General features: G+C 40.9%; 1 protein-coding gene across 1 annotated transcript; it reads left to right on the top strand.

Moving 5' to 3' along the window:
- The first annotated feature begins 2,018 nt into the window (after positions 1 to 2,018).
- Positions 2,019 to 16,151, top strand: ara (araucan). Its single transcript, XM_032434894.2, has 7 exons — positions 2,019 to 2,637; positions 6,989 to 7,543; positions 10,282 to 10,397; positions 13,983 to 14,314; positions 14,389 to 15,586; positions 15,653 to 15,744; positions 15,816 to 16,151. The coding sequence occupies exons 1-6, from the start codon at positions 2,587 to 2,589 to the stop codon at positions 15,666 to 15,668; spliced, it is 2,268 nt and encodes a 755-aa protein (XP_032290785.1). The 5' UTR covers positions 2,019 to 2,586; the 3' UTR covers positions 15,669 to 15,744; positions 15,816 to 16,151.
- Positions 16,152 to 26,993: the final 10,842 nt, after the last annotated feature.

Genomic DNA, 26,993 nt, shown 5'->3' with positions numbered 1-26,993 from the left:
CAGAGCACACAAATACAGTGAATACGCTCTTGATGCGCCCGCTGTGTATGTGTTTTAGTTGGCTTTCTGGCTGTCGCCCTATAAAAAGCAGCTCGTAAAATTATATATTTCGAATATGCTGCTCTGCGGTAAGTTCGTTTAAGTGCAACATTTTTTCAAAATTTTATTAAATCTCAGATGCATCTGATTTCAAATATAAAGTTCACCAAGTACCTTAGAGAATTTAATACAGCAAGAGATCAAAAACTTTTGTCACTTTGCCACAAAACTTTAAAGTACATTCGCAAGGTAAAACTAGTGCCTATTAGCTAATTGGCTCTAGTCTTAAAAAATAATGTCTGGAAGAATTGTATGCATGTTACATGCTAGATAAGATAAACACTTTTTAAACGATGTTAATAGATTAGATATTATGTCTTCCTTAAGTACTTCGAATGCAGCTCAAAGTAACAGGGTTTTCTAAAGCATATCAATTGATCTGTATCGCAATGATATACAAAATTTATAATAATAATAATATGAACTTGATTTTTATAATTGCATTGAAAATCGAGTTTATAAATGAATTACTTTTCTATTTATTTTACTTAATTTTCTATTGTATATATATATTTTCATGAAAAGTAGCCTCTATCAGCCAAGGCAAAAAATGTATATCTGTTTCCTCAATGCAATTAAAAAGAATATTTATTATTTCGTTTAAAATATGTCAAAAGAAAATTAATGGCGAATATGAATAAAAATATGGCACAATGGCTTTCAAAATTTTTAAAAATATTTTTAGATTAAAGACACAAATAAATCATCCAATTTAATGTATTTAACCATGGTTAACTGTGCGTGAGCTCAGATAAAAACAAACAAACAAAAAATATTATATGTTGATTAAAAAATTATAAATATATATATATTTGGGAGTGCAGGCCATCCGAAATATGTGTGAACCTTTTCTTAAATATTTAAAAATTTTTTTAATAATCTTAACATAGCCTCAAATTTGTATTGCAATTTTATGGTATATTACACGCTAACAACAAATTAATCTTACTTAACGTATTCACATATAAAATGTATGTGTATATAACTCATAATATTAAAAAACTTGTATAAAAGTTTGTTTCTGTTTGATATATATTAACTTTTCACTTAGTTTAGCAATAAAGCAAAAGGTAGTGCACTGTACAACTGCTGCTTATCTCTTTGAACAGCACTTATCTAAAAATATAGGCCAACCTATTTTTTGTTTTGTTTGTTTTTTTTTTCATTAATATTATTTTGTTGTTGCTACGTCACGATCGTTCATGTTGAATGAGATTCGGCGTAAAGTCGCTCGGCCGAAAGGTAAACAAACATCAGCGACTAGCCAAACAAAACAAATGGGCGTGCCCAATATGGAAACACTACCCCAGGCCACGGGAAAGCGTCCAAATAAGAAGTAATTAATGGTCGTATTTCCATTTCGTTTTTGCTTTCTTTTGTTTGGCTCAAATAGTAGCTGCTGCTGCTAATAAAAGTCGCACCTGTCAATGGAGCAAGCGATTGAACAACACAGAGAACTGCCTGACGTCACACACACACACACACACACACACACACACACACACACACACAAACACACGAATAGCGCATGGAACGCTCTGATTGGTGGTAAGGTGTCGCACTTCCAGGCAGCCGTTGCCGTGTTTGTTTTCTCTCCTGGCTTGGGCGGAAAAGCGGGCGAGCGCACGTGTGTGTGTGCGTGAGCGTTGGTGGTGTGCGTGTGTGTGTGCATTGGAACGATATAGTCGACACCACCAGCCGCCAGTAGCACGGCTCGGAGGGCGTTGCCGTCGAACGTCGCCGTCGCACATTTCCAGCCTGCCTCTAAACAAGTCCATTTCCATTCTAGTTGGAGAGAGAGCGCCTAGCGTTGTCTCGCTCACGCCCTGCACGGGCCCGATTGCAACGGAATGCGAGTGCGCTGAGCAACGGCATTCGTATTAGCAGCTCTCGTGCCGGTTGTGAGTAACCATCCGCAACCAGTTCGTGTTCGAACGTACATTGGTGAACATCTGGAGCGCGCAACCGTCGCCGTCGTCGTCGCCGTCGCTGACTCCGGTCTACGTTTCGTTTTGCGTATGCGTTTGCGTTTGCGTGCATCTAAAATTTGTATCTGTATCTGTAGCTGTTGCTGTAGCTGTGTATCTGTATTTGTGCGCCTGTCTGTGTGCGGATAAGCGTTGCAATTGTTATGGTTATGTTTATGTCGGTATTGTTGTCGTCAGTCGCCGCTACGCTCAATAATCCCAATGTTGATTCTGGTCTGTCGCTCGGTCGGTGATTGTGAACTGAGCTCGTGTTTTCAATTTTGTTTATGCGTGATTCCCCAACGGTAAAATTGTCACCGTGCAACGTACTAAACGCTATTGGGCAGAAACTTAAAGAGATCGCCCATCGCATCGAATTGAACTCCCATATCGAATCGCATTTGATTCGCGCAACAATTCTGGTGCTAAAATACACACATTCATAGTACTTAAAATAATTGTTAATTTAAACTAAAAATAAAGGAAAACACAGCTCAACTAAGCCCAAGTTTCATTGGCAATGGCCGCCTATACACAATTTGGATATGGCGGTTTTCCGTCGGCATCACAGGTGGGCTATCAAATTTCCAAAAACCAAAGCAAAAAACATATACGTACAAATTTTTATAACTTGAGACTGTGTTGTCACTCGTTAATTTGCATATTTCAAAAAAGAGAAATAAAATATTATAGTGATAAGTTTTTGGCGTATTTAATGAGACATTTATATAAAATTCTAATTCTAGCTTATAAGCTCACATTATTATTAGAGCAATTTCTTTCTCTCTCACTAAAATTCCCTCTCCTAAAATGAGCAGATAAATTATTAGCTGGTAGTTAAGTTTTTGAAAAACTTTTTCATTCCCATGCTTTACTCTCACCCGAACAATTGGCTTAAGCAAAGCTCACAAGTCAAGTGGCAAGCTGAAGATGCTGCAGAATTAACTGTGAAGGAGGGGGCCAGGTGAGAGTGGGAGGTGGCAAGCACACGCACACACACGTACACATACACACACACACACACGCATACAGTCACGCACACACACGGCGGCTGGACAAGCAGTTGAGCATGTGAAACTGTTGAAAAGTCAATAAAATTCAATTGCTACGATCGTAAATCATAAAATTTATAACCGTAAAGTGACAGCTCAGAGCAGGCTCTGGGAATGCGCCTGCGCATGCGCTCACGACGTACGTGAGCAGGCAGTCAATGAAAGCCTGTGCAGGCCCAGCAGCTCGCCGGGCCCAGATGCTGCCACACCGATAGTGGAATCAGTGGCGGCAACGGCTACCGGAGGTCCAACATCAGACGTTCAAGCCAAACGATCGGTGCACAGATCCAACAGACAGATCGCAGCGATGACTTAAAGGCTGAGCAAAAATGTAGAACTCGGCGACAAGGCGGCCCCACGATGTGATCTACTTTACATTGGGACTGCATTCCCATTCCTGCACTGGCTACTGGTCCCGGCGAGCAACGCTCATGTGGCGCTTGCAGTTCCCACTATCAGCCTGGTTATCTGCCGCAGCAGCGGAAGTGGAGCAGGAGATGCGGGCGTGAAGGAGGAGTAGGAGAAGGAGGTGAAGAAGATGGAGGAGCTGGGACATTCCCGTTTTGCACTGGAGCCGCGCCGTAGACGCAGATGCAAGTCGGAGATTAGATCATTGAGCTCTCTGCGCTTTTGCGATTCAAAGAAATTGGTAGTAGTGCACACATGGCCAGCAAGGCCGCCGCAGCGATCTTATCAGAGCCAGGGTCTGCCTTGTATATGCCTGACTGCCTGACTGCCTGGCTGCCTGTCCTGAGCGAGTCGATGTTGTCCATGAGCGTGCTGTCCGCATGGGCGCCCTGTTCACATGGCCAGGCTGGCGCTTCCTTCTCAGCTTCAGCTTCCTTTTTACGCAGCACTCTTGACCATTGGATGCGCTCATCATGAATAATGCATTCGGGCACGGTGCGGCGGAATCTGCCATTCGCATAGAACTCCCTATATGGTGTCGCCTATCAGATCAGTTGTCATAATTCTCATATTCTGTTTGTGTGAGAGAGCCCTCTGACGCTTCATGGGAACGCTGAGTGCAGATTGGCTGGCTGGCTGTTTGAGGTCCTTTATGGGTTTCCACCTTTTTTATTTCACATTTTTTTAATGTTTTTTTTTTTTCCTTTTTGTACTCGTGTACACATATATTTATTTTTCACTAATTAAAAAGCGCGACAAAAAAAAGTTGAATCAATCATTTGTTGAAATTTGATTAATGGCTGTTCTTTGATATACAGCCAGACGATGTCGACCTCGAAATTCAGTTATGATTGCTGCGCGGCGGGGCATGAGTCATATTTTCATATTTCTCATAGCTTCCATCGAAATTTCTAATGTGTTTCTTTTTTTTTTTTGTTTGCCAAAATATAGATTTTGGCTTATTATCAGCTTTGAGTGTGTATGTTCTTCTATGTTGTACAGTTTGTGTCTCAAGGATTAATTTCTTAATCGGAAATATACTAGCTCAAAATTAACTTAAAATTAGAAAATTCGCATTTGAAAGGGGTCTAAGGTAATAAAATGATCCGATTCAGGTACTGTAACCATGTTGTGCAGGCTTTCGTATAGTATATAGAGATTAGAAATGTTTCACTTAAAGCAAACCTCGGCCCAATCCTATGCTATATTAAAGTCGCAAAAAAATATCAATAAGATCGTACTAGAGTTTAGCGTATATATCCTTTAGTTGTTTCTGATGCTGAATGGGTATTTAAAATGTTGGATATGTGTGCAAATTAAGATACATGCAGTCAGACATTTTGGGGTGCAGCAACAATCGACAGATTATGTTAATGATTCCCAGATAATTATGAGTTTGAGCTGGTCGCAGACCGAGGGTAGCCTTCAACGGGAGCTGTAACCAAGAGGCGTATATATGACCTTTGGGCTAGTGTCTGCAGTCTGCAGTCTGCAGTCTGATAGCCAAGCTGAAGTCAACAACAGCAGCAACAACAACAATAACAACAACAACGACGACGACGATGGACGGCATTCGATCAATTTGTAGCTGTCCATCAGCAAAGTATTCAACTTAATTATAGGTTTATCGAATTATTTTTCGCAAAAAGGCAGCCGGACAGAGAGAAACACTCTGGAAAAATTGTAGCAGACCAACGTTTCGGGCTCGTTTCGCAGATTGTCCCGCGGCAATTTTCAGAAGCATTCGGATTGCATGTAGAGGCGAAGCTGCTCTTCTTCTTTAGCCTGTAAGCGTTGCCTGCCACACCCTCATTGATTTCTGGCATCTTGGGCTGCCGTCTGCACAGAGCATGGGTCCGGGCATGGGTCTGGCTCTGGCTCTGGCTCTGCGACTGGAACTGGGTCTGGTCCTGGGCTTGGCGCATTTTGCATATTAATTGCCGTGGCGGGCAAACGTCCAAGCGACTGGCGCATGCCATTGGCGAAACGCTTCAAGATGGAGAACATCAACTCTTAAATTTAGCTGCTGATGCTGCTGCTGCTGCTGTTGCTGCACTTTAAATCGATTTGCCGGGTAATTGATGTAGCCGACATTACAGCAGTTCGTCAATGGTTTGGCAGTGATGTTGCAAATATGGCGTACCGCGATTAATCGGTTGCAGGATTACGAAGCCGCGCACAGCTTCTGTACTCGAACTGCCTCTGGCGCTGATTGTGTGTGTTAACACCATATTCGCTTACATGTTATCGTTGCCATCGTGTAATGGGCCCTGTCTGTCGATTTTTCAAATTAAGCCTACGACGACCAGTTCCTCCATTGCACTCAAGAAGCTATGACGACCACGTCTCTCTCTCTCTCTCTCTCTCTATCTCTCTGACAGAATATATGTAGCTACGACCGGTCCAAAACACGTGCATCAATATTTATGAACTCTTTGATGGTCGTTCGATGAACTGAAACCAAGCGCCAATTGCAAAATACTACAAGAAATCCGCTGGAAAACACACACATCATGCGTATTCATCGATCGTTCTAAGAACACATGTGAATACCGAATCTTGTTTTGCTATCGTATAGCAAATAATAATTCTAAAGAAAAAACAAACAAACTCATAATAATGTACGTACTACCTTTTTAAATGAAATTTAGATTACATCTACTTATATATCAATGTGCTCTGTCTATCGAAAATTTAAAATGTTTGTAACATTTTTAGTCCAGTTCAATTTTACTTTGTCTGGAGTTGAAATTGTTTCCTTGTTGAAAACTCATTTATTTTTATTTTTATATATTTATATTTTATTTGTATATATTTATTTAACAACTTTTCACGCTTATCGCGCTTGTTAAACATTTTGTATAGGCGTACAAGTGTATTTTTCTTTATTAGAAAATACAAAATTTTAATTATGATAATTGATATCGTTTAAGTGGTAAAAAGTTATCAAACCTCTCAGAACACATTTGAAGTGCACGGAATAAGCGGTCATTCGAGTGTCTTTTGTTAGACTTGGCTGCTTATCACGATGCATTTCCTGTGTTTGTGTTTGGGAATTGAAAATTAAATTCGAATTCGATTCGATGCGATTCGATTTAGATATAACATTCATTAATTATGTAAACCAGTGGCGATAGCTGGACTTCTATTCGAATACAAGACATAAGTAATTGATAAAAAGGTATATTCATTTGAATCTGTTGATTATATTATCGGGCCATTCATTCAGCTGAGAAATCCGAATCCGAATCTGGATCTGTATCCAAAGAGGGTGACAATTTTTCCACTTTAAATCAAGTCTTTGAGACTGCTTCTGTGGTGCGGCTCGCTTCGAAATGAAGTGGTGCAAAGATAATGGGAATGGGACACACATAGAATGTTGCGTATGCGCATGTTGTGCCTGAGTTTTTATATGCTGCTCTGCTCAATCTCAAGCTTCTCAATCTTTTTGGTATTTTGCAGCTCCTACCACCGAATGTGACGCAGACACCTGAAGACGCAGCCGCGAACGTGAACGCGTCTTCATTGGTGATGACAAACGCGCCGGCACTGAGCCCCACGGGTGGTGCCGACTGTCAGGCGAGCCAACAGCCTGGCGGAGTTGGCGTTTCGGTGGTTGCGGGCGCCGGGGCCGGCGTTGCCGGTGATGCCTCAACGGGCGCTTTAAGTCCAGACGCGCTTTCACAGAACTCCAATGCGGCCACGGGTTCAACTGTGGCGGCTGGCGCTGTCTCTGGCCCTGATGCGATGCCCGGTGGCTCCCTGGACAGCAGCGCCGTGGGCACGACGCCTACAACGGGCAGCTCATGCTGCGAGAACGGTCGTCCTATTATGACCGATCCAGTCTCTGGCCAGACGGTCTGCTCCTGTCAATATGACTCGGCACGTCTGGCGCTATCCAGCTACTCGCGCCTGCCGGCGGCCAGTGTCGGTGTCTACGGCTCCCCATATCCATCGACGGATCAGAACCCCTACCAGAGCATCGGCGTAGACAGCTCCGCCTTCTACTCGCCGCTGGTAAGTGAAAGCCAAGACGGCTAAATGGATTATCTCCACATATGACTTTAATTGTGTAGTCAGCGGCATTTTGTCCCAGCGCAGACATGGCCAAAGACCATAGACAACAAGTTGGACGAGCACGGGCTCTGGCACGGGCTTTGGGTCTAGAGGGCAGAAGCGGGGAACGTGGACAACAACGGCTTGTCAATGTAGTCGACTAAATCGAATTATCATTATGGCTGACTGAAGCTCAGTCAAACCTCATTTAGTCGTTGCCAAAGCAGCTCTCCAGCTCCAACTCCAGCTCGTAGTTGTATCAAAGTTTATTCCTCTCTCTCTATCTCTCTTTCTCTCTCTCTCTCACTGTCTCTTTCTCACACGCCCTGTCCATCTCATTCTCTGGTGCTGACTACCATTGTGATATTCGATACTTTGCACAACGAAAGGCAAAATCATTGGAAACAAAACATATTGCCCCATGGCCTCAATTACACTCCCAGATGAAGCTTGCCGTGTATTTGTATGTGTGGGCTAATCGAGCTTATGCTTTTGTATGCATCTCATTCACACATACACACACACGAGCACATTTGTGTGGCTGTGCCCTTTGTATTTTCTAAGTGACCACAGAAATGTACACGGCCAACATGCACACAGTTTTAAATGACATACTAGATGACATATACTACCCGTATGGAGCTGGGGCTGGAGCTAGACGGGCATGGGCATGGTTAGACAGGCAATACGAGGCATACACGTTTAGTTGAAGGTAGCACAAACAAACAACATAAATATTTGGCCTTTGAAGCGAACTACATGCTGCCAATTAATAGGCCAATCAGTTAGTTCATGTCTCCAAATAGTTCTTGTCTAGAACACTAAATTTTAATATCAGCTATTTTATTAGAAATCTATTCACAAAATAAAAAAAAAAACGAATATTGAAAAGTGCTTTTCATTTAACACAGGAAGTAATATGTTGAGGGAAGTAGTCCGATATTTGCACATGTTTAGATTCGCTTTTTCTTTTCTTTTGTCAACTAGAATGTTGTCGTATGTATTTTTTGGCAGGCGTCAGACGCTGAGCGCTTAGGTTAGGGATCGAAACCCGTAAAGTCATAGGTATATAGACATATATAATATAAATTTTTTTGTGATTTAAGACAACTAAAAACATGAGTTATTCTTTTGTGCAATAGAGGCGGATAATATATGTATAGGAAGGAAAGCCCATTGATGAATGAGAAGGAGAATGAGGAGTGCTTCATGCTTAAGACAGACATAGTTTCTTAAGTAAGTAATAAGTAAATAATACCAAACTTTGAGATTCGGAAAGTTTGCGTATCGCAAGCGACAAGAGAAACTGAGAAAGCCAAAAAAGGGGCAGGGAATTAATAGCATGGAACGGCGACAGCAGCCAGCAATGTGTCATGTTAAATTGTTATTTACAAGAACAGGAAATTCAAAGTGAATCGTTCACGTTCCTCATGCTCATGCTCCCGATCTGCTCGCTGGCGTTGTTGTCGCATGCACCTGAGCGCGGTTCGCTCTTATCCGAGTCTGCTTTTAATTAAGAAAATATCATGGGCTGTTCGCTCGCGTTCGCACATTCGTTGCGATAAGAAGTCGCTGCTCATCATTTTGTACGCTCCATGCCCAGGTGGGTGAGCGGGAGATAGGGAGAAGGAGAGAGAAAGAAAGAGAGAGTGAGGGAGTCAGCTGCTGGGGGTGCTAAATATTGAGGTCGTCTCGTTGAATAGCTGAAGATCTGTGCTGACATTTGACTGTTGTTCAATTGCTGCACCCGGCACAATCACGTAAATCAGAGTTCATGTTTGGGTCGGCCTTCGTTTGATATGAAACATGTTGAGATTGAGTTCGGCGATATCATGTCCGATACCTGTTTCCCTGTTTTCCATCTTTTCCGTCGATCAAATGGCATTTTGATAAATATATTTGTCACTCGCGGGCGGCGGCTTCGGCGGCGGCGGCAAAGGCGAGTTAAAAAATTAATAAACAATGGCATACATGATGTTAGGCAATTAAAAATGTTAATGCCGTTTCATAAATCAAGAGCCGTACAAAAGCCAAACTCGCGACTCGAGTCGGCCAACCAGATTGGCCGCTAGACTGCCCATACCGCCGGCGACCTGCTCTGGCCAATAGTTGTCGCTCATAAATCCGTCGTTTTTATTCTTTTTTTATTTTTTTTATTTAATTTTTTTTTTTTTTGGGAGGGCATAAATCGCAGTCGCCCAAAATCCAGCTAAGGTCATGCGGCGGCCATCCGATATTAAAATTAAGAGTGTCGCATCCATAACGACAATAATCGCCGTTCCTGCTTATTTAATTTTTGATTTTTGTAGCTGCTTTTTTTTTTTTTTTCTTTTTGATATTTGCTTGTTTGTTTGTTTTGTGAACAGTTGTTTAAGTTGTTGGTCTAAATTATGTTTTTGGATACACATCATTCTGTCTGACTATAAAATATGGTCAACGTCAGCGTTCGCTTGTTTCATGGCAAAATATGTTGCCAAATTATAAATTCCATGTTAACAAAATCGTCAACTTTTGGATACTGTGGGAAAATCATTTTGTTTAGCGCTTATGAATCTGGCATCACATTAAGGTCGACCAGAAAAAAAAAACAAAAGCTGAATTGAATTGCGTAAATTATAGTTCTAACTGCTTATCTATAATTAAGTTGTAGTCAATCTTTGATTTAAAATTATTTTGTTTTTGTTTTTTAATCATTTAAGAGCAATCCCTACGGCTTGAAGGACTCGGCGACTGGCACTGAAATGGGCGCCTGGACCTCGGCTGGACTTCAGCCCACAACTGGCTATTACTCCTATGATCCAATGTCTGCTTATGGGTAAGTTATTACATATATTATAAAGGATTCAATTGTTGAACTTCGTTATGAATGTGTAAGGCTTAGAAGGAGACGTCTCCGACTCCATCCAGTATATATATTTATGCATTTTGATATTAATCGAAAGGCAAGTCGATAAAGCCATATCGCTATTAAAGCTTTTGCCATTAAGACATGCATAGATCTGTTAATATATCGGAAATGGCCAGATTAGGCAACTATACATCCTTAGACATTTTGGCTAAGCTTCAAAATTGTCCTTACTTATCGACAGAACTGTATCAAATCGGACTGGTGTATAATATGGCTCCAATTTCTAAGTATTTAATGTTAAGCGATTCTTTCTTGTTATTATGTTATTAAAATTGAAAAAGAAATATAAATTATAAATTTAATTACAGTTTTAGTTAATTACGACTTGAAAGATTTTGGGGGTGCCAATCAAAAGCAATTGTGCGCCCATAATTAATTGTAGAATATTTGCGAGTACTTAAAATTGATTTGAATTTAATTGCGCTGCCCTCGGGGACGAGGACAGGGACAGCGACTGGGACAAGCATCCAGACAGAGGCGATAATAAAATTTGAATTGTGAAAATTTGCTGGAGCGCGCGAAATTATTTATTTATGATTGCGGCGAAAATAATCGCAGTTAATTGCACGCCACAGTGCGCTCTACACACACATGCGTACATATGTCTATGAGTGTGTGTGTAGGTGTTTGTATATATGCACTTTATTCTTATATATGTATGTATCGAATGGATATACGCACACACACGTACATACACGTACACATAATGCACACGCACCAGCAGCAGAATTGACACGGATACGAGAAGCGGACAGTCGTCGGACATGCAACTGCAACTGCCGTCGCGACGGCTGCGGCTTCCCCGTTGGACGACGGACGTTGGCAGACGGACGCTGGACGTGTTTGGACTAAGGGCTGGGGGGGAGCCCCAGTTGAGTGTGCATTGCGTGCAGAAAGCCCATGAAATCGAGCTAGCTGCGGGACTGAGCAGTGGAACTGAGACTGGAACTGGCACTGGCACTTTGACTGGGACCGAGACTGGGACTGAGACTGGGACTGGGAGTGCAACAGCTAGGTAGTGTGGCAAGAGTATAAAGGTGTGAGTAAATGAACGCCATGTTGGCCGCCATATTGAGCGAGAGTACACACGTTGACAGAGACATTTAAAAGAAGAACGGACGGTTGCGCTTTGTCACAGATTGGCCAGTGAGTGTGAGAGAGTGTAGCAGACCGGGTATTCGAGCCACGAAAGTGGGCAGACGGCATGTGGGTGGCTGGATGGAGGGGATTGGCATAAAGTGGTTGCTGATGGCCGGCACAATTGTTGGGTTTGTCAACGTGACGTTGGCATGTTCATGCCTGCTTCTCGCTCAACTGGAGCCAATGTCACTTGTCGTGCCAGGCATTATTTGTTTAAAATGTGTGTTCACTGCTGTAAATTGCTACTAACAGATAATAACAACAACAACAACGACGACAACAACAACAACAAACAAGAGTATGTAATTATAATTGCGAACTAAAACTAAATTGCATGTTCAGTCATATGCTGAACTAACTATATATGCACATATATGTGCACACATATCTGTATATAAAAACTTATAGTCGTCGCCGACGTGGCCGGCACTCGTACATGGGCGCCTCAGTTCGGGCAGTTATTGTTTTTGTGTGAACAAGAATTCGATTTGTTAACAAGATTATATGGCCAGCCGCAGCTCGCAGACTCACAGTCAGGCTTAAAGGCACACACTCACACACACACACACACACACACATACACATACATGTTTAGAACGCTTGTACACTGTAAAAATAGAATGCGTGGCAATTAGCAACAAATGAACGGTTGTGCTCGCCAAATTGTAAAACATTAGAGAACAAAAGCGCACTAAATAAACCCATATAGACATACATGCGCATGCATGCATGTACACATGTACACATGTACACATGCATGCATGTACACATGTACATATGCATGCGTGTACACACATGTACACACCTGTACATATGTAGTTGTGGCTGCATCCGCCGCATTGGCAACAATAGCGGTCAGCCTACGCGATAATAATACGGCGGGATTTAATCACCGGCTCTGATGTCCGCAGGTTACGTGCACCAAATTACTGAAATCGTAACATTTGTTTTAACGTTCATAAGATGCTTAGGCAAATTGTAAAGGCAATAAAGCAACAACAAAAACCGAATGTTAAATAGTTTGCCAGATTCATGCCTTATTTTCTTATACGTTTTGAAGTTTTCTCTTGGCCAGCATATGGTATATGCATGTATGCATATATTATTGATTCGAGTCGTCAACAAACTTCATATTTACAGTCGAAACATTATCAACAGCAAGCCTATATAGAAGAAAAGAAAAACTATAGAAAAATCAATAAACATTCGCCGCAAAATATTCGTTTCTTTTTTTTACAAAGTTTGAGAGTTGGCAACTTTGAATGGGAATTTAATTGGATTGCATTTGTATCTTCTCCAAGTGCAGCAAATCGATAGCTTTAAGCGCAACATTGTTTTTTTTTTTTTTAAACTTTATTCAGTCGTCAGCTTGTGCTATCCTTGCAGGCTACTTATAAGTACAATGGTATGGAAGAGAGAACAAATTTTGCGAATGCCCAACGTCCTTGTGCCAGACAATAATAGCAAAAACTCAAACATCAACTTCAACGCTGCATAAAAATCAGGCGCTTTTTAGAGACGAAGCAACATTGCAAAAGACCCATAAAAAAAGCACAGAAAAGGACTAGCAAATGGGGCGGGAGCAACGACACCAACGAGTCCGCAACTTCCGAGCCGGGCGCAGAGCACAGTTTCGTTTCGTTCTTTATCTTGTTGTAAAATTCACCGCACAAACTGTTGATTCTGCGGCACCATAAAAATCCCATGAAAAATTTAAAAAAAAAAAATAAAAAAGAAATTGTTGTCGAGCGGCGGGTGTAACAAAAAGGGAACGTTGAAGATGGGTCTAGCAGCAGCACGAAAGTGAAATGTGCGACGAGCTGCTGCACAGAGATGAGTTGCAACAGGAAATACGCATGGACGGGGGAGGGCTTAATTTAGCTAGTAGAGCTTTAGTGCGAAGGGGTTTGCGGCGGACAGCAGGATAAAAATGCAAACGCAATAACGCCGCCTGGGCTCGGAGTCCGGCTCCGGCTCCGACTCTTGCTCCTGCTCCGACTGCTGCTCTGGCTCTCAGTTGCAAGCCCAAACCCACAGCTGACCATACGCTTATGGCGTTGTCGTTCTCGTCCTCGTTATTGTTGAGTTTTGTTTTTGTTGTTGCTGTAGCCGTTGTTGTTGTGCGCTGTTTCACAACTATGTTTTACAATATTTTGACGTTGTACTACACTGGGGGTGTGGCCGTTGTGGGTGGTGCACAGCGCGTTGGCAATATGAAAGCATCAATTTAAATTGTTCGCATTTTTAATGAATTTTCATGTCGCCTTACAGCACAGTGTAGTTCAGTGTATTTCAAATAAAAAAATTACATGTCTTGACCATTAGTCAAACCAGTTTGTCTCGCATTCACAGTTATGGAGCCAGCTACGATTTGGCGGCGCGCCGAAAGAACGCCACGCGCGAATCCACGGCCACGTTGAAGGCGTGGCTGAATGAGCACAAGAAGAATCCGTATCCCACCAAAGGTGAGAAGATCATGCTGGCGATTATCACAAAGATGACGCTCACCCAGGTCTCGACTTGGTTTGCGAACGCGCGTCGCCGCCTTAAGAAAGAGAACAAGATGACCTGGGAGCCAAAGAATCGCACCGATGACGATGACGACGCGTTAGTGTCGGATGATGAAAAGGACAAGGATGATGTGGAGTCCACAAAGGATTCGCATGGCGGCAGCTTGGCAAAAGGTACTCCCTCGCCGGGGCACAGGTATTCAAGGCAGTGCTAATAGCTGAGCTTTGCTTTCCTGTTTCTTTCGCAGATGTTGCCAAAGACGAGGAGGAGCTGATCGATGAGGATCAGAAGAGCCTGGGTCAGGCAAATATACTGCGCGCCGGCTTTGGTTATCCTTCGGGCGGATACCACGGCGGCAGCGGCAGTGGCCATCCGGCTGCCTACAACCCGTACCATCATCATCATCATCAGCATCCCGCCTATTACCAGCCGCAACAGACGGTGCTGCCGGCAGCCTTTCATGCGGGCGACAGCGGCCTGGCCATGGCCAGCAAGCATGGTGAACACAGCGATTCAAAAAACCAGCTAGGCCGGGACTGTGGTGTGCCGATTCCAGCTACGAAGCCCAAAATCTGGAGCTTGGCCGACACAGTTGCCTGCAAGACCCCACCCCCAGCATGCATGGGCCAAGGGCAATTAATGCCGCAGCAGCAGCAGCAGCAGCAGCTGCAAGCACAGCGTCATCTGCATCCGCAGTCCCAACAGGAGTCAGGCTTGGGGATGGGCACGTCCCAGGTGCACCAGCAGCAGCAGCAGCAGCAGCAAGAGCAACAGCCGCTGGCGATGGGCAGCCACCTGTTCAACGGAGCGCCATATGTAAGGGCGCATACCACGGCCTACGGGGGTTTTCTAGGGGCTACGACGCAGCAGCTCCATACTACGAGCACGAACAGTGCCCAATACAACAGTGGCCAGTCCAATCCGCTGCTGCACAGCAACAGCAGCAGCTCCAACGGCACGCATACGCCTACCATCCCTACTACGGTAAACCCAAATCCGAGCGAGGCAATGAGATTGGGCTTGGGCCTGGGCCTGGGCCTGGCCGAGTCGGCGGGCCAGCCGCAATTCCCAGTAATTCGTCAGTCACATCCACAGCAGCAGCTGTCTCAATCCACAGCGAGTCAGCGGGCGATGGCGATGGGGTTTCCCGAAGCCCAACCCGATACTCCACCCCAAACTCCGCCGAATATGAAGGTCTTGAGCGGAGCTTTGAGTCTGCTGCCTACCGCTTCACAAATCCCTATGACCGCTACCTGTCGCAGCAGTAATAGCTACAATCCCGGCTGCAATTACCCCATGAACTTTTCCACACGCCTCAACGAATACGACTACTCATCGAACCATAACAGAGATGAGTTCAGCAGCAGCAGCGGCAGCAGCAGCAGCAGCTCCTCCTCGCCACATTTGCAGCGGTCGGAGAACATGTTCAAGCCGCTATTCAAGAGGTACACTTACTCAAAATAATCTATGCACAAGAATAGCAAAAATACATGTTAACCAATTTCGTTTAGCCTGACGCCTGTCTAGAGAAAGTTGGACAAAGACCTTATGTATTTGCAATATACATATGTATGTGTAAACATATGTACATATTATAACTTAGGTAAGACCCTCCCGCATATATTTGCAATAACTATAAAAACTGATTTCCATTCAATCTATGTACATACGCAGATTATGATTTTTCTGGGCTCGTGCAACAACAACGTAATGGATTGTGTAATATTTAACAATTAATTAATAATAATATATACCACATTGGTACAGATGTACCATACAAACTACAACTACAACTTAATAAAAGCCGTGCATTGTCTTAAACTATATCTGAAGTAAGCATTATTAGGGACAGCTTCTTTTATAAACAGGCACATTTCAACTTAGAACTTAAGATTATAAACTGTGATAAATTTTACATTGTTTAACAGACTTCAAATAAAACAACAACACATCGTCTCTATAAATTTATAATAATTAATAATTTAAATTCGTTCAATACAAATAAATCTTTGTAATCCTAACAAATATTGTCTTTTTAATATTGGGTAAATTTTCATCTTGGTCATATTGCGTTTACAATATGAAAGGTACGAATTAATTTGCCATGTACCTGTTAATTTTTAGCTACAATCAAGCTAAAATTGCACTGAGGTTTTGCGTTGGGAATATTCAACACCTATTTTAAAGGAAGTGCATTTCATTTTAAGCACTCGGAGACTCGGAGAGCTAAGCACGGAACGCAAGAAACTTTTCTAGCGCATGGCTACCGTTTCTTGCAAAGTACCTTTGCTTACTTATGATGATAGAAACGCACAGAATACAAGTAAAAACTCAAGATACATATCTGCATAAATACTGTGCTGATTTGCAGACACATAGACACATATCAAATACATCCCAATTTGTGCATTAAATAGGTACATTTAAAGCCAGATGTTCTTACTGAGTCGTCTTTCGAAAGTTTTTTCATTTAAGCCAGCGCTAATTACCCTTTCAACATAACAATTTTTTTTTCTGAGTACAAAGTGAAATTAACATAAATTACATATTATAATTCATTGCAGCCGCACATGTACCCAGTTGTCATTTGTAGCTGAACTAAAAGCAGATACATGTACATAAAAAATCGAATTAATGCAAACGAGAGGGGTCAACTGATGGCAAATAAAAAAGTTGGCAAAAAATCTTCTTAAATGCAATTTAATATGCAATGTTGCGCTGTTTTATTTTCCAAATGTAACAATTGCTTTTTAACAGGGTATCAGCTTTTAAAGCGTAAGGTATTTTATAATAACAGATACTATAATGTCAATAGTTAGCAACTAGTTTAGGAAGTACCTTGCAGACAAATTTCTTATATATTTACTTTCTCTCATAGAAGCAACACCCGATTTCTTTTTTAATAATTCTTGGATTAAAAGCTGGTATAAAGTTTAAATTAGCATAATCTTAACATATTCAGTTTACAATACTGCAATTGATAGAGCTGATTGAGTTGATGCATGCATTGATACCCTAACTAATATGCCCATGAGGTATATGGCCAAACAATCTTAATTGCGATAGCTGTTGAGTGCAAACTCAGTCCCAATCTCCACATATATAGGAAAGTTATTCAGAGGAAAGAAAGTATTCTCTAAAATAGCATTTAGATAGCCGCTTGATTAACAGAGTGGCTAGAGGAGCGCGAAATAAAAAGATCGAAACCCCGTAAAGACGAAAACAATATGTTCTAATAAAGTTTGCAATGAAGTTGACATACAGTGGCAAATATATGAATCAATAAAATCATAAAATAAATAATACAAAATAAGGATGCATACATGGTTTTTCTTTGAGTGTACACACCCTATAGTTACGAAATTGACTCTGCAAAAACTGTGCAGCATCATCAATATCATAACAGCTGCTGAGCGTGAAAACATATTTTTTTTTGGGCTTTAAACGGAATGAGTTGGCAAGACCTACAAGCCCAATAGTAGTACGACACCAGGTTTGGCCCACATCCACGATAAATTATGCGACAGAGAAAACGTTTCTGTCAAAGTCTCCAACTTGGAGCCCGAGCAAACGAGACAAACTCTATGTGTGCGAGAGTGCGAGTGTGCGAGCGTGTGTGCGGGGAGTTTGGTGTTCGTGGGGAAAACAATTTGTAACGACTATCGGCGTTTGATAAATTAACATTCAGCAGTTTCTCGATTATGCAACAAATTGTCATTTGAATTGAAATTGACAGCCGCTAAAGGCAATAAGTTACGATAAATTTGGTCGAATTGGCCGATGACGACGACGACGACGACGACGACGATGACGATGCTTGTAAGTGGCTGTGATTAATTTGGTTTTAGTTTGACACACTTTAGATGCATCTGGGTAGCAAAAGCGACGTGCAGTCCACTTGGCTAAATGCCTAATACATAATTTAGTAACAAATTTCTTGAAACGACTTGTATCTGTAATCCTCGCTGCCTATCAGCGGGATATTAGTTCCGTTCACATAGTTCCCATAATGCAGCCTTATGCGCTTTATGAGTTGTTTTACAATGCTAAACGACTTGCACTGGGCATAAAATTTCCCATTACAAATGCGGCCAATCAGTAAGCCGGGTAAATTAATCGCATCACATGCCATCGCCATCGCCATAGCCAGCGCCAGTGTCAGTGCCAGTGCCAGAGTCTTCGTCGCCAACGACCAAGTGGCGGCCAGTCCAGATCCTTGGCTGCGTTTGTAAAGCGATCTCATTTATGGGCCATAAACCATAGTAGCTGCCTCTCCAGACCCAACGTGACTCGCTGCTGTTGTTGTTGCTGTTGCTGCTGGAGATGCTGCTGCTGGCAGTCGAGAGAGTCGGCAATCGGATTTGAGTATTGTTTGTGATCGGTCACCAGCGGTGAGGATATACGACAGTTAACTTATCTTGCATCCACTTAACGTCTCGCGGCAATAAATCAATCCTATGGTCAAAATCACGTTGGCAGCCAGAAGGCGAATTAATCACTTTGAAAATTGTTACCCATTTGGAAACTTGTCGCATTAACTTCCCAGCTGGGCTGCATGCAACCCGTTTCTAAATATGTATAAAAACCAGTTCGCGATCAAAAACGTGTGTGGGCAATCCTTCAACATCATGTGAAAACTCGGATAATTTATGATTGACAGTTTTAGGCACTATTTGTGGTATTCGGCTCTCTATTAAAAGGGTTACAAATATTTGCTGCCCTAGCGTGCATCTGCCTGGCTTATGAATTAAATAAAATCAGAAGCCTAGATCAAGTAACTTATATCGCGATATTAGTTAATCAAAGTCAAGCTAGCTACAAATTGATAGAGTTGAATTTATATTGTTCAAGAAAATTTATTAATTGACCTTTAATTTGATTTTTTAATTGATTCGGAGTAGTCTGAAACGTGTGTAAAATATAATCATAGTTAAGGTAAAGCTAAGCAAGCAGAATATATGTGCGAAATGAGATTTAGCTTAGCTTAATTCTACTTTATTGAGCTGGCTAACTTTCTGTCTGTCAGATCTGATATAGACAGTTTCGTCCGATAGTCCGACTTATTTGTCCATGAACTAATACAACCTGTCTGAACTAAATGCTAGCAATTCACATTTTGACGAAAGTTTCTATGCGATTCTTTCATCCTTTTCCATTTATGGACAAGAACTTATTCGCTTTAGGTTTGAGCTTTAGACTTGGGAGTCATTTTTGACTCTAAGTTCAGCATATTAACTATATTTTGCCTGAGGCCTATGCGATGTTTCGGTTAGTTAGGCGCAACTTTATCCAGCCTAAAGTCTGTCTTCATATTTGGCCTGAATCGTTACCAAGAAGTTAACATTGCATTTGATCTGAAAACTACCAGCATTGGTTAATATATAAATAATAAATATTTATATTCATATCAAAAAGCTTTCAAATGCAAATTTAGCCAAAACACAAACAATCCTGTGCATGCTCAAAAATATCTTGCTGGGCAGCTATTTTGACAGCAAATTGCTTAAATACTTGTGCCTATTAAAACAATTAGTCACAGCTGCTTCGGGTAAGTCCACAAGAAGTTTTATTTAATTTTCACAAATTTTCATATTCATCGAGACTATTCACACTCAATTATAACATACCAAAGAACACAAATTTGCTCGAAAATAATTAAAGGGAGAATTCCAAGAAGATGCGTTTGCGTAAGTCCGTCCTGTCTGTTTGCAGGAATTGCCACCGTAACGCACTCAAACCCCAGCGCGTGGGCGTCGATGCTGTCAGGACCCCCTCTCCCCCACCCAAAAATAAGGAGACGTCGAGCTAACCCACTTGCCTATAGGATTCAAGATGCTACAAGAATGCAAAGTGTCATTTAAGTGAAACAAGACGAGAACAAATATACAGCCGTCGAGGCAGGCACGGGCAGACTTGGAGACAGCCCGATGCTCGGGTTGGGTTCCAAAGAAGGCCGGCCGTCAGGCCTATCCCAACCCTAACCGAAGAGCAAGTATTCAAGTGTGTTCGAGTGTGCGTGTGTGTGTGGTGTGCTCATGTCTTTAGCTGCAGCAGCAGCAGCAACAGCATCCTTAGCCACGCAGCTTGCTTACGCAGCAGCCTCTATAAATTATTGCTGCTGCTTGTCATGTACGGAAATCCTTGTGTCAGTGTAGCCGAAATGCCGGGCTCTGGCTTTGACAGAGTCGGGCACGGCGATACGTTTTCAACAAGATTAGAATTTGGTTGCAACGCACAAAGCCCCAGAAACAATTCAAGCAGACACACATCTCGCAACTATAACAATTAATATCCTGCCAACTGGCAACTGGCGCAAGGCATGGGCATGCAGCTCGTGTTGTCTTTGGCCTGCGTTTGCGCACATCGGGGCGTATGCGTGATGCTGTATGCTAATTCACCCATTCCCCCATTCCCCCCCGACAATGCAATAGACACACGACTGTGTTTGAGTTATTAGCTAACTATGCTTACAAGCAATGCGCGTATATCACATTGCTTCCTAAATATAATGAACTAAGCGCTAATTAATTAAATAAACTGCTCGAAATTAGCAAAAACTAAAAATGTTACCATTTTAAATATATTTACAATAAGGTATAAAAACTTAAGCTGATTAAGAATCATGCAATTCATTAAAAACAATATAGAGGTTTATTTATATCATAATTTTATGCCCATTGCGATCGGATGTTACTTTATATGCACATTTACCAATCGGTAGACATATATGTACATACATTAATATTCGCTTGTATATTATATGAATATGTATATGTATATGCATATGTAAAAGGCCTTTGGGTCCTAAGCTAAAAGGTAAAACTGGTTATAATAAAAAGTAATAAAATACAAATATGATAATAATAATAAGAATAAAATGTATAATAATAATAATCATAATAAAAATAAGTACGCACTCACTGAAAAATACACATACAAGCGCACGATCATTGGATTATCCTTCACTTAGTGGGAGGAAAAAACTCTTTAATCACTGAAAGAACAAAAAAAATAGCTGCGTAAGATCAGACAAAAGAAAGCGGAATTAAATGAGATATATGTACAAACGTACATACACACATTAATATATATGTATGTATACTTATACATATAAGACTAAATTTAACGCCGCCAAGTACGTGTGTATATGTTGGCTCTCATTTTTGCAGCGTCTTTCTGTGCAGAAGAACAACAACATGTACGCACGAAAGCACGCAAAAGAGAATGACGAACGCATAAGGAGCAAAGGAACGTTTTTAGGCTGCGCGCCGTTAGGAACAAACCAAAAAAAAAATGAATAAGCGAAAATGAAAAACACACTAGAACTTTCTTTGTGCTTGCTTGTCCGTTTCAAAACTGACACCGCTTAGCATCAGTCGTAATAAGCGACATACACACATACATATGTATTTATGTACATATATGTGTACATGTGCATGTATTGATCTGCATATACATACATAACATTTATTAGAATATTCAAAAAACTTACCTCTCACAAACTTCACTTAAGTTGTTTAACACTGCACTGCACTGCACTATGAACAAAAACAACAAAAAACACTAAGCCAACAATATCCTTGCAAGCCAATAAACCAAAGAAAAAAAAAACAGAACACATTAATCACTTTTTGTTTCACAAACTATTAATTTATACGTATCCAACGCGTGGGCTACGTCAAGACGCCTCAATTAGAACTAAATAGAGAAAATCGCGGCATTTTTGCCTGCGCTCACGACGACATAGAAGGAATGGCAAAAGGACACTCGCAGATTACAGTTATGCGTGCGCCAATTTCTTAGTTTAGCACAGTGGTACAAATATGCACGCAACAACATTCGGTTTCAACAAATATCTCAGCTGCTGTAATGCAGCTGTATTAAACAGAGTTGTTTAGCAATAATGTGAAATTTACATTTCTCTTTTATTAATATGGTGCTGAAATTAGATGTTTCGATCCACGGTGCGTTCAAGTGTGTCAAGGGACAATGACAAATCAAAGTTGGAGAGAATTGAGTCCACGGCGCACATCAAAATTCAATTTTGCCTGCGCCAAAGTGAAGAGAGTGGAGTCGCTTGTTGGTGGCGGGGAGGAGTATAAAAGTCATACGAACAACTACAAAGCGATCAAGCTCTCTTTGTGTCGCGTTTTAGTCCTTCACTTTCGTTGTTTGTTTTCTCTTTAGTTGAAGGTGACGCGTCTTGACGTTGACCACGCGATGCTAAAAAGTGAAAAAATTAATTGTTAAGTGTGCTAAAAGTGATTTTTTTTTAATATTTGTTTTTTTTTTTTTTTTGTTGTGCCTAATATGGTGTATTTGTGTATTTTTTTGTGTTTTTTATGTTATAGCTTGAAAAGGCTGCGTTGTCTTGTGCTCCATTTGTGTTACATGTGTTACATGCATACATGTATATGTGTGTAATAAAATTTACATTATGTTGCATAAGGTAAGTTATTATTACTCTAATAATATATGAATTTATACAATACATTTAAATTATATACAGATATATATTTACGTGCATAAAGATACACGTATACATACATGCATACATTGGTTGCTTAGAAAGTTCTAGAGTGTATTTCATTTTCGTGTCCTCATTTTCGTTTGTTTCTAATGGCGCGCAATAAAAAAAATATTGCATTGCTTTTTATGCAAATTCGTCATTCTCTCTTGCAAATTCGTCATTCTCTTTTGCCCGTGTCCGTGCGTATAAATGCATATTGTTGTTTTTGTGCATTGAAAGAAGCTGAGAACAGTTTGAAGAAAGACGCGTCAGCAAATTTAGTTGCATGCGTATGTATGTCTGTATGTATGCATAGGTATACATGTGTGCATGTATACATGTACGCATGTATACATTTGTGCATGTAAGTAGATTTGTATCTATGTATGTTTCATGTGGGTTTGTATGTACATATTAATTTTGTCCTGTATTTCTTCTGATCCAACTAAAACGAGCTCTCTACTTTTTTTTAGTTATGTGTAAAGTGCTATCTCTCTCACTCGAATTGATGAAAGGCAAATAATCATGCGTATGTATGTATGTCAATTTTTTTGGTAAGTACACACTTACATGTATATATGTACATACTTATAAATAAGAATATGAAAATTTCTACATACATATACGCGTATGTATGTATGTTTGTATGTATGTTGAGCAAATGCATTGATTCAGCAATTCTTATGTACTTCTTTTTATATATCGTATGTTTTCATGTTAATGCCAAGTGGAAAATACTATTTACATTTTTAACATTCATTTGACCCGGACGACCTCGGGTAATTTCCTTTCCTAGTTTCCTTATATACACAAATGCATATCTATGTTAAAAAATTATGTGTTACATCATTTTAAGAATTTCCACACGTATTCAATGATATTTTGTACAGAGATTCTAGGCCATTTTTATATTATTTTAAATTTATTTATGTGAATAACATTTTTTTGAGTTCATAAACTGATTTATTTATATAACAATAATAATAATAGAAATTACTGTCACATTAAATAATCATATAACAGTACTTGGCGTCATGTGCCTGAGTTGTAGCTCGTTGTTTGAAGCGATTCATTAATTAAAACTGAACATGGATATTTCTTCTTGACCGTATTTGCTTGCGGACGCCTCGGCTTAAAGCCTTCTCTAATGGACGTACATTGTTGGCCATAAATCATGACCACACGTGCACTGTGCGGTGTCTACCTTAGAGAAATTGAAGAAATACGGAATTAAACGCCAAGCGAGCGACTAAAAATACTCATTTACAACGATGTCAGACGCCTACAAAATGTGGGACCGATGGCCACCTTTGCGGAACCGGGTGGTGCGCTTTTTGACATCGACACGGACACACACACAAACACACACAGATACATGCACACAATTCAGACAACTCGGGCCGATAAGATGAGTAAAAATAATTATGGCCATTAGGCGACCAGGCAATGGAGGTTGTCTTGACGTCTGCCCTCCAAGATCGTTGTGCCAGCTATTCCAGTGAAGCGTCATTAACATCGATTGATTTCCCCAGCCTCACAATAGCCAGTTTATATGTTTATCCGTAGACAACTAATAAGTAAATACCACATTATTGGTTTGCTTTATTTACTCATGGGAGTGCTAAGATTTGCATATAACTAAGCTTAAGGCAATTTAATTTTGCTACATTTTGTAGAATAAAAAGTTTTGTATGTGTAGTCAGTCAGATTTAAGGAAGAAAGTCTTCTAAATGAAAAGCTTTAAAATAACTAAACAAATTATTATTATATCAGTAAGAATATATACTATTCGGATACTCGGATTAACGTTTCAATAGTCCTTTATCCATGTGGACCTAGCTTACTCTTCTTCCTTGAAAACTTCCAACTTTGTGCTGCAAACATCGCCCTACTATGCGATTCTCACGAACTTAAGTCTTTTAGCCTTTATTTAATTATACAGTTTCTCTCAGTTCTCTCTCTCAGTGTAGTTCCTTCTCAAGCCCCTTCTCCTGCTCAGACTGAGGAAATGCCCTAAGTTTAATCAGAATCAAGTATTTTGCTTTTGCTAATAAAGGAAGCTTAGAAATTATTATCACTTTTCAGAGTTGATATAGAGCAAGCCTGATTTGGATTCTGTATAGATTTTCTTGACTGTTATTGGGGTTTTTCAATTAAAAGAACGTTAGATAGAAACATTTTTAAGCAGTGTTGATGTTTTTTGGTTCATGATTTTTTATGTCTTTTGTATTATGTAAATAAACGCAGGGCTAATAAATATTAATGAGTGAAATATCCATGCTCATGTTGTCGTCGCCACAAAGTCTACGAAGATGATGGTATTGACTGAGCCGTACGTACTATGCAACTGCGTGGAAAGATAGTTTTCATTGGAATGACCCTTTGTGGCCAGCATTTTATGAGCGTGAGTGAGTGAGTGTTTCTTCGATTCTGAGAGCAGGTATCTTAGATGCCCTATCAAATTTCGTTATCCACTTGGCGGTCTAATTAACATGACAAAGAAATGTCACTTTGTTGAATTTATGGTACGGCACATTTGGTTTGTTGGCTTTGGTTTGGCTTAGTGCAAGGCTGCAAAGTTGCAGATGGCCAAAGATAATATTTACGATGCCGTTTGATTGGTCTTCCAATCGATACATATTTCAGGCGGTCCAACAAGATGCAACAGCAACAGCAACAACCCATGAGATGCCAAGAGACAGCGCTAGGACAATTTCATTGTCGTTAAAACAGCTAATTTTATTATTCCGCTGACATTTAGCATCCACAGGTCTCTCCACTTGGAACAGGACGGGGCCAATAACCAGACGGCTTGGACCCGCAGTTGCTGCATCGCAAGTCGCTTATCTTGTTCCGAGTCCGTTAGGCTATCCCATCGTTTGTTTTAGTGTTCGTACACATATGTTTGTGGGCACTGTCTTTGATATAAATTTAAATTGTGTTACCGATTTATTTATTTATTTATTTTTTTTTTCGTAATTCAGCTGTAGATTATGCGTTTTGTTAGACGATTTCTCTTATCTTAATGCGCCTGCTTGTGCATACTATAGTTTGTTGTGGAGACACTGTGTCTGCGGCTGACCAGGTCGCTGGAATTGTATTGTATACTTATATATAATATATACAAATATAGGTGTGTATGGGTAGACGAAACGGTGGACTCCATTGTTTAATGGAATTTTCTTGTAATGCGTGCTGAAATTGGATTTTAAAGTGCGGATTCAACATATAATTTGTTTGTTAATAGTTTCGAAATGCGAGCGAGGCTCGACACGCGTCTGCACATGCTGGACTATTTTGCCGGGCAATATCGACCGTATCCCCTATCTGTGTCTGGTTGCGACTGTTTACATGGCGGCCCCAGTGCATATCTGCCCATAAAATGGCCTGTTGTTGCTTAAATCGGGCGTAAGCGAATCAATTCTCATTTTAATTTATTGACACAAACACACACAGTCGCCCTTGCACGGCCTGCGATGCTGCGGTGCCCGGCCCAGTCGACATTGCACCAATTATACAATAACTCGACTACAATACAATTTGCATTCAGCTGCAAATTGGAACTGTACCGGCCGGACGGACGGACGGACGGACGGACGAACCGACGGACCAGGCCAAGAAAGGCAATGGCATCAACCGATTTTCATTTAATAAATGCGCATACGCCCGGTGGGCCATTCACTTTGTTGGCATGCAATGCGGCAATACTGAAACAAGGCTGCTCTAGTCAGGTGTGGCCGACTAGAAGATACCCTAGTTCTATTACAAGCCATCTGGCTTCATTCTTTACATACACAGTCGCACGTCGGAAATAACGCTCTTTATACTGTGTCTCCTCTTTCCTTACTATCCGATACTCAATAATTAAACATGTGTTTATTTTGAGAACCTAAATACCCATTTTGGACTATTTAGCTTCTATAATCTTCGAGTTATTAAAACTCTGGGGAATATCGAAAAGTATTATAGACTCGTTCTAAGTATTGCATAGATGAATATATTTCTACTATCCAGTCTCTAGTTTCCACGGACAGATGGGCATTATTAGATAGTCTCAGCTTGTTATCCTTATAACGAATATATATACTTAATCGTATCGGAAATGTTTCCATCTGCCAGTTATACATATGCATTATACCCAATTTACTCGTTTTCAGTAGGTTCAGGGTATAAATAGGAACATTAACTGCAGGCCAGCGAATGCGTGGTGTATACGTGCGGACACACCCACACACCTACACACACGCATACACACACCCGCACTTTGCGGCTGGCCAGACCCAGATGCGGTAACGGTACATGCACCCACTTACAGATACCATCGCCGTGCACTGTCATGCGCC

Source organism: Drosophila virilis, chromosome 3, assembly GCF_030788295.1.
Source record: "Drosophila virilis strain 15010-1051.87 chromosome 3, Dvir_AGI_RSII-ME, whole genome shotgun sequence".
In the NCBI taxonomy this organism is placed as follows: Eukaryota; Metazoa; Arthropoda; class Insecta; order Diptera; family Drosophilidae; genus Drosophila; species Drosophila virilis.
The sequence above is the reverse complement of the archived record's forward strand: the minus strand, read 5'-3'. Positions and strand labels throughout refer to the sequence as shown.

Excerpts from the sequence above, each read along its gene's own strand:
- ara (XM_032434894.2), top strand. The coding sequence starts at position 2,587 with ATGGCCGCCTATACACAATTTGGATATGGCGGTTTTCCGTCGGCATCA. Across the intron at positions 2,638-6,988 it reads GTTTTCCGTCGGCATCACAG|CTCCTACCACCGAATGTGAC; the intron begins GTGGGCTATCAA and ends GGTATTTTGCAG. Across the intron at positions 7,544-10,281 it reads CCGCCTTCTACTCGCCGCTG|AGCAATCCCTACGGCTTGAA; the intron begins GTAAGTGAAAGC and ends TAATCATTTAAG.